This window comes from Nestor notabilis, unplaced genomic scaffold (assembly GCF_000696875.1).
Source record: "Nestor notabilis isolate BGI_N333 unplaced genomic scaffold, ASM69687v1 Scaffold35934, whole genome shotgun sequence".
NCBI lineage: Eukaryota > Metazoa > Chordata > Aves > Psittaciformes > Psittacidae > Nestor > Nestor notabilis.
The window spans coordinates 1-8,781 of record NW_009926601.1 but is presented as its reverse complement, the minus strand read 5'-3'; the positions used below and the strand labels follow the sequence as shown (position 1 = coordinate 8,781).

The 8,781-nt window shown below is 37.9% G+C and overlaps 1 protein-coding gene across 1 annotated transcript; it reads right to left on the bottom strand.

The window, feature by feature from the left end:
• Positions 1-341: 341 nt before the first annotated feature.
• Positions 342-8,600, bottom strand: LOC104405012 (proprotein convertase subtilisin/kexin type 5-like; the record flags this gene model as incomplete). The annotated part of the gene is made up of 6 exons (XM_010013597.1): positions 342-529; positions 2,419-2,534; positions 3,406-3,535; positions 4,098-4,195; positions 6,875-6,959; positions 8,407-8,600. Coding segments are annotated over 6 exons (739 nt in total), but the record flags the coding sequence as incomplete, so codon positions are not given.
• Positions 8,601-8,781: the final 181 nt, after the last annotated feature.

Here is an 8,781-nt window from a genome sequence, read left to right as displayed (position 1 = left end):
TTGTATTCTTAAAACACTCTTTAAACATCTTAAGGGGAAAGAAGCAGGAAAAAAAGGGAAGAAAAAGGACCTTCAAAAAACAGGAATAATCCTAAGGTTGACAGGAAATCAAATCATGAGTTAAATGCTAATTTTGGCATCAAATGCTTTGGTCACACAATACTGACTCTCTGATTCTGGATGCTCAGCTCTAGACACCCAGTTATGAAAGGTAGGTGTGTTGTAGTTTTTCCATTTAAGTTCCAACAAACAGTTCACCATCTCCCCAGACAAAGAGAGGGGGAGAGAGAGAGGTGGCTTTTTTTTTCTTTTTCTTTTTTTTTTTTTTCTTTTTTTTTTCCTTTTTTCCTTTTTCAATAATACAGGTTAATCTATAAGTCTACAGGAGCAGGAGGACTCTGGGAGGTGTCAGTTCACCCCTTGTGCGTACATGTTCTGCAACACAACTGCTGAAGCACTTTCCGCTGGCAGAGATTGTTCTTTTTCACCAGCATACAGAATCCTCCCTCGGCCCAGGACTCTTCCGTGGCTTCCAGAGTGCAGCAGCAAGAGAAGAAGGGGAGGTTGAAGGTTTGGAGAGCATGGCGTGTACAATGGAGGAAGGTTTAATTGGTCAGACAGGCAGATTTGGTTGAAGAGACCATTCAGGAGCAGGTAGCAAGTAGGAAATGTGGTCCATCAAAAGGAATTTCAGTCAACAGCATTTTTTATTTTATTTTTTTCAGGAAGAGATATTGTGTGGTCCGACAGGGAATGATTGGTATCCATTTGTGAAAAGGAAAAAAAGATGAGAAAGAGAATAATTAGAAAACAGTGGTATTTACAGCAAAGGAATTTGTTCTCAATTGTTATGAATCAAAAGAATAAACCAGGCAAACCAAGGAAAAGGAATAAAACATTCTCAACAGAAGTGCAGTTCTTATAGTGTGAGTGAGACTAGTAACCCTTGCTTGTTTGTCAGGCAATGAATTGAGGCCCTCTACTCTTTGTATATTAACAGAAAACAAACAAACAATCTTCCGAACTTTCCTTGGCTATCCCAGTCTGTTGAGAACATGTGCTGTATGGTGGGATCCAGTACAGTGCGTTGTAACTGCCTGAAGGCCCACACACTGGTCTATCCCTTTCATGGCAGCTGCACTTGAAGAATGGGGGAGACCATGGTGAGATGGGGTGTCCCCAGTCGTGGGCAACTACATATGTATCTGACTGAAGTTGGAAGTGTACAAATGAGGACAGATTTATCCAGCCATATTAAAAGACCAAACTGGTACGTCAAATATTTGCACTGCAGAATTCAATTGCAACAACATATTGAGATGGTATTAGTCAAAACTCCTAGCATTATACTTCCTTTTCATCTGTCCATCTGTAATCTCACCTTCTGTGGACTTGCTCCAGATTACAATGACACTTCTAGTGTCCTGATGTGAAAAGGCCTCATGACCTTTTCATGTCAGTACCTGTAATGTAACTTTATTAAAGACAGGATACTTTTCAAAGTTTGAAGGCCTGAATTCCAACAGGATCTGTAAAGGTCCCATAGAAACAAAACTCAGATCTGCAGCCTTTCATTTTTTTTTTTTTTTTTTTTTATGTCTTTGGTAGAACTCTTACTAAAGCCAGCAGAAATGAGCTGGAGCCAAGAGTGATTGTCAGCTTTTTGTACATCTGATGTCAGGTATCTTCCATATGGCTTAACACTGGACCTTGTTTTGTTACGATTTTCCTGTTGGACTGCACTCGTTGGCTGTGTCTAGAAGCAATTCACATAGTAACATTTTAGGGAAGCAAGATGTTATCTAAATATCTCTGTAATTGTGACATTTGAGAGGAATGAATATTAGTGAAAAATTATGCCAATCATATGCAATAAGAATGCTGTCTAGGTTGCCACAGAGAACTTTTCAGATGAAAAGCTGAGATTTGAACTTTCTCTGAAGCTCAAATCTCCACCACAAATTGGGTGCTCCCTATTTCAGAATTCTTTTGTTCTCATTACCCTTTCACATAATTCAAGCAACACTACAGGTACTTAAAATACTTTTTACTTAACGGCATTTTCACAGTTTAAAGTGGCAAAATAGATAATAGTAATTCTATTGATATTACACCAGGGTCTTTAGATAAAAACCTTTTGAAAGCAATGGCTTTTGAAAAACAGATAAGGAAGGAAAAGTAGGTTGTTGGCAGGGGGGAAACTATTTCAGGAAAATTCAGGTAAAGTGGATGTGACTAATCTTGTTAATACATGCAAATGTAGCTTTCTCCTTTTCATAAGACTGAAAAAAATCAGAACTTACATAGGCCTCAAATCAAGTCTGTAACAATATAAAAGAAATAGACCAAACCAACCCATACATGTAAAAGAGGAAGCTGGTAGTGGTAAAATGAATCTTTTCAGATTATTTCACTCACCATCCTTGCAGACTGTTCCCACCACACAGACACCAGTGTCTAGGTTATAGCCACTTGGACAGCTTGTACAGTTTCTGTCTCCTTGACCACTGCAATCCAAACAGCTGGCATCACATCTGAAAGACAGTGACAGGAGTTGGTTTTGTGGCCTCACTGTAGGAGCACTCTTCTGTATTGCAAAGGGCTTGTTCACAGTTGCTAAAGGTATCAACGGCTCTAATAATAATTAAAAATAACTAACTACCCCTGCAACCCAGTGCTACTTCTTTCCTTCAACCACTTCCTATTCACGCTTTTTACTAAATAGTTGTATTATTCTAGTATTTTGGAATTATGCAGAAGTAATCAACAAAAGCATTAAGCTGATCGTGCATACAAACGCCAGTAAGGCATGAGCTAAAGCCACAGGATGGAAACAACTGACCTGCTGCCCAGTCCTTTCATCAGCCTTCTGCTTCCATCGTATTTTTGTTGCGAATAAATTTGTGCGTGTGTGTGTGTAAAACTGTAACACATGGTGATTCCCTTCCCGCCGTGAACTCAATGTGAGTCAATAATAAGTGATTCCAAAGGACAACAAAGAGTATTTGTTTAACAAAGAATGGAATAGAAAAAATGTCCCTTCCTTGCACAGCACAGCCTTGTCCAAGATTTATCCACACATTTGTACACAGAGTCAGCTGAACTGTTCTGGGTAGTAGTCTGGTGATAAGCTTGTGCCATGTTTGTGGAATGGTCTTTATGAATAATAATTAACTTGTAATAAAACCCCACTATTTTGACTATTTTTATTATTGAGAAATGCAGATCCTCTCCCCAAACCAAAACAAACACTTCTCCTTCATTTGCACAGCATGCAATAAATTCTTTTTTAAATTTTTTAAAGTCAGTAGTGGTGTTATGTTCTCATAAGCATTATCTGCTTCAACACAAGAATAGCTAATATACTGCCAAGCATCAGACACATACATTAGCCACCAATCATACCTCTTGCAGCTTTTGTATCCACTTTCAGTAGAGTGATCAAGGTAATAACCACTACTACAGGACTGCACACATCTTCCATCTTCCATAAAATAACCTTGTGTGCAGTTTATACAGGCATCTACTCCAGCACCTTAAATCAGAGAGAAAATACACTCTTTTACTGGCTAGTTCCTCTTACTGCCTAACAGACACCACCTCTAACAATGTCAAAACCTTATAACTTTAGAGACTTTTTACTTGCCTTTCTTTCAAATAGTAGCATCAAGCAATAAAGGTATGTGGCTTGAATAAACAACTACATAATTTCAGTACATCTTTTCCTGAAAGAAATGGCTGTTGGTAGTTCTAAAGGTCATACAAAATGTATCAGTCATTATCACAACTCAGAAGAAAAATGGAGTGCATTACTGGAAATCAGAATAAGCTCTATTAATGGCAGGGGACGGAGGAGAAAGATAAAAAATAAGAAAAAAGCGAGAAGTTTGTATACACGTTTTCAATTAGAAAACTTAAGATTTTCATGTTAGCCCAAGGAAGTCTGCTGTATTTAAAATATATTCAAGAACTATCAAAAGAATTAAGTTTTTAGATGTAAACAATTCTCTTATACTGTAACTGTGATACACTAGAATACAATCAGAGTTAAAAGCATAGAGGAAAGGAAATGATGCAGATAAATGTCAGTGGGGTACCTGCACATGTCGCACAGGAACGGTGACATGGTTCGCATTCTTTACCATTATGGTATTTTCCTTCTTCACAGCGGATAGCACATTTAGTGCCATGCAAACTAGTGTAAAAAGGAAAAAAGAACAGTGTTTGGGCAGATAACAGCAACAGAGGACAACAAGGTCATGCGCAAACCAGTAGTTATCTTTTAATAAAAGAATAACCAATACCTTAGAATTCACGAGATTCCTTCATTGGTAATATTTTATAAATTTAGAGACAACAATCACTTCAAGTGGGAATAAAATGCAGTTTTGCCCATGGTGGAATGCAGAAGCTGTTTACAAACTTTTTGTAAATACTACCAAGTAGTAGGGGACAGAAAAAAATATGAACAATACCAAAGAGTACTAAAAATTCAGGCAAGTAAAACGCAATTACTCACAACAAATTTGTCACAGGGTCAGCACCACTGTATTAAAAAAAAAATGCTAAGGGACTTGTTTACAAGATTTCATGCTTCTCTTGAAAAGACCTGCAGCATTTCCTGACACTATGCTACAGCACAGGTTAAGAATAGATTCACAGTGAAGGAAATCACCACCTCTTTCTGCAATAGCAGTTTCCTTTGAAACCTCCTAACTGAATGCCAGTTCAGCGTGGCTGGGGAGATTTGTCAAGATTACAGCTGGAGGTGTTCTCCCTGTGGGCACTTTTAAGAGAGCACAAAAGAGTGAGTAACAGGAAAAAGAAATAGCATAAAGAGTCACATTTCCAAGCTTCTGTCTAAGTAGCTGTTTATGCTTTTCATGTTGTAAGGTTCCCGCAGCAGTCTGCTGGTTGGGTTTGTGTTTTGTTGTGTTGGGTTATTTTCCCCCCTTAAGCTAGGGCTTTTCTGCCATGTTTGCCATCTTCTGTGGAACTGGAGCTTTTATCCAATTTAACTCTTCCTCTAAGTATGCTCTTCAGCTCTGCAGATTGCCACCTTGAGTTAGTGAAAACCCCATTTTACAGATTGGATCCAGCAAATGTGTGCTCAGCAGCACTGGAAATTTTCAAGAATGCATACGGTCCCAATTTAGGGGAAAAAAAAAAATAAAGCAGCAATTTGACATAACTAACAACCCCTGCTTTCTAATTATTTTTTCCCAGTCACACATCTCAAAGTGCTTTACAAGGCAGGTAGTATTATCATGTTTTTACAGATGGAAGAACTAATAATTTGCCCATGTTTATTTAGTAGGCCAGTAACAGAACCAGAACTGGAATCCAGGTGTCCCAAAACCTGCCCAGGGCCCTGACCACTGATAATTCTGTCAAGAAAATGCAGCAAATTTCAAACAACTGGGGAGCATGAAATGCAAGTTCTGCGAGGCTGCACTTATGTGGCACATCCAGGTAAGTGGTGTTTTTTCAAACAATATCAAACACAGATGGTGTTTTTTCAAAACATTATCAAAAATCAATCTCAGTTTGCTAATATTGGCCAAGAAAACATTAAGTTTCGGTTCATTTGATTTTTTTTTATATTTTGATTTCTCCTTTTCTCACACTGAATAGACTTGCCTACTTTCTTCATTGGTGCTAAAAGCTGCTGTTTGTGTTAATGGATAGACAAAGACAGTTTCTGGGAAACGAAGAAAATGTGGGCATAACTTTTCTATAGCAACTGTGTCCCATAAGGTCCAAAACTACGAAATCTTTGGTCTCCTGACATATTTGCTCATTGTAGGAACTTCTGGACTGCGAATTTACTAATTTGATTTTGCAGATACACAAAAGGTCATGCTGAGTGTATTAAAATTCTCCAAACTCTTAGCATGAACTGCAAATTAATTAACATTTTAAAAGGGAAGTAGATACTCGCATTTCACAGACAGCATGAATAGACTAATGTTCTGATCAGATCACGTTTTCTTTTAAACAGGTCACTTCGAAAAAAATAGATATTCGTAACAAAACTCATGCAGGCACTTGGAAAATCTAGATGCAACATAAATGCAGACAAAATGTAAAGGAATTCAGCTATTGATGTCCTAGAAGCAAACAACATTCAACTTTTACTAAGAGATGAAAATCCACTTTGATGGTAAAAGCCCCACAATAAAACATTTGCAGAATGCTCGTATTCTACAAGAAGAACCCCCTACGGATACTGAATACTGACTTCATATTTTTTGTGGCATAAAGCCACCATCCATTCCATCATGAATTTTATAAGATTTTTGACCTTTGCTGCTTGGAGCAAAAGGTCCTTCATTCATAAAGGAGCTTGAAATGTGTACTGCTTTTTGTAGGTTTTACCTATCAGTTTCAAGAATGATTAAGTCCTCCTATGAAGAAAAAATATCCATTGCTGTTTAAAACATGTGCACATTATACTGTAACAGAATTCAGCCTGAGGTACTTGAGATAAGTGAATGACTGGATGTCTGAAGAAATACAATATAGATAAGAAAATACTTTCTATCACAGGAATGAATCAGAAAGATCAATATGATTTATCAGCTTTACTGCTAAAATAATGCTTGACTGTAGGTCAAAAAAGTGAAGAAGCCAGCTTGCCACATGACTGGGGTTTTTATTTTACCTAAAATGAAAGGCCTTCTAAAAACCTGTTGTTAGCCAAGCTGGAACACAGTAGTACAAGAAAATACTATATTACAAACTAAAGGGTGATGAAACACATGAAATGAGGGCCATTCAAGGTTAAATAGCTATCTGATATTCTTCATTGGGTATTCGCAACCTTGTAGATGTCTTCAGGTGCTGTGTTTAGCGACATCCATCATTTCCTTACCTAAGGCCATGTTTGCATTCTGTGCAGATCTGGTATTCAATACATGTCTTACAGTTTTCACTACATTTTCGGCAAACAATCTTATCTACAAAGGAAAAAAAGATAAGAGCCCAGAAAACCTTGGTCAGTTTAATAAAACTACATGGATATATTATTACATAACTTACTGCTTTCTAGCTTGACATCAGGAAGGGAAACAGTAAGCTAGACTAGCATAGATAGTCTGCCTATCATTAGCTTTTCCCATCAAACATCAAATGGTTTTATCTATTTCTAAGCATTTGAAGTGATAGTTGTACCCTGAGAAAGATGTTTTGATGTTATTAAAAATCTTCATAAACATTTAAAATTTAATTAACTATTTATAATAGTTTATAATAGTTATAAATTGTCTTTTCATATAGCAGTGATATGCAGAAATGATTGCCATGTGTTTCAGAGACTGTCCTGCAATTTACCTCTTACGCTTCCCATGCAAGCAGTCTGTCCTGTCTTCCTTACTTGGAGCATAAAGACACACCTGCATGAACAGGTCCAATCTTAACACAGTCAACACATAAATTACTTAACACCTGCCTTTTCATCTCAAGAGCTCCCTATTTTAAAAGATGTCTCTCTCTCTTCAGACCTGCTGTCTTTTGAGATGTAGTGCCATGTACCTTTCTAAGAAGAAAAATCTGATGTTCCCATTTAATCCTAAATTTTCATCTGTCCCTCTTGACTGGGTGTAAAGGAATTCCCTTTACTATAGTTTTCAGGCTATGAAAAATGGAAGAATTAAAGTAGTTACCTGTTTTTACTAATTCTCAAAAATGAACACACAGCTTCATAATGCAGAAAGCAAAAGGTTAGGTACCTAGATAAACAAAGCTCCTGAGCACGTTTATCTTCTTCCAGTGTACCTAAAGTCACTGCAGTTTTAAGAATGTGTTTGAATATAGGTCTAAGTATTTTTGCCAGCCAAAGCTGGTAATTAAACATGGGCAGTCTACTTGGCAATCACAGGAGGAAACTGAAGGCAAGTGTCTCACATGGCAGAGGATTACTGCTCTTGGGTCATAACATCACTGCAGGTACGAAGGTCTGTCAGAAACATTAACTGCAACAACATTTTACATCTAAGGAGCCTATTTTAATTAGGATTCCAGATCAGTGCCCATGGTCTATTCTGCAGCTCTCTCTTCTATCTGACACCATGTCATTTGAATTTGGAGAAATTGGGAATGCCTCATGTTCAGAATGTGGGTGCTGCCTCTCCCTTTCTGGAGTAGTGACAACCTCCTCTGTCCTGCAGCTGACTTGCTCTTGAATTGCCCTCCTTCTGCTACTGTTACTCCTGACATTAAGCATGGTTTTTAAAACAAAGGCAGATTTTTGAGGAGATTCTTGATCACACTTGGCAACAATTTAATGAGAAATAGAGTAAGAGATAGATGCATCACCATCACACTTTTCCTGCTTGTAAGTATTCCAGCAACCTCCCCACATCAAATTCTGCAGCCCACAATAAAGAAACAAGAAGAAATACTAACTCTTATCCAGGTAAAACCCATCAGGGCAGTTGGTAATACAGCTATTGGTTACTTCATTCAGGTAGTAGCCAGATTTACAGGTCATGCACTGGTCACTATGGCCTCCAACACAGGTTTCACAATTGGGTGAACATTTTTTACAGCGTTTCTTGTCTGCACTGTAGTGACCAGCTGGGCAGGTCGAAACACAGATCCTGCAGACAGCAGGGAAGAAAAGGCAGAGTCGTTAATGAAATAACCTGCCACCACACTCCTGGCCCATGACTGCAAAGCAGAATTATTTCTCAGCATTACTGTTTTTCTAATGATCACATGTTTACTAAGATGTAACCCTCCAAAGTATTGCATCAAGCTGCCTCTTCTCTTCCATTTATT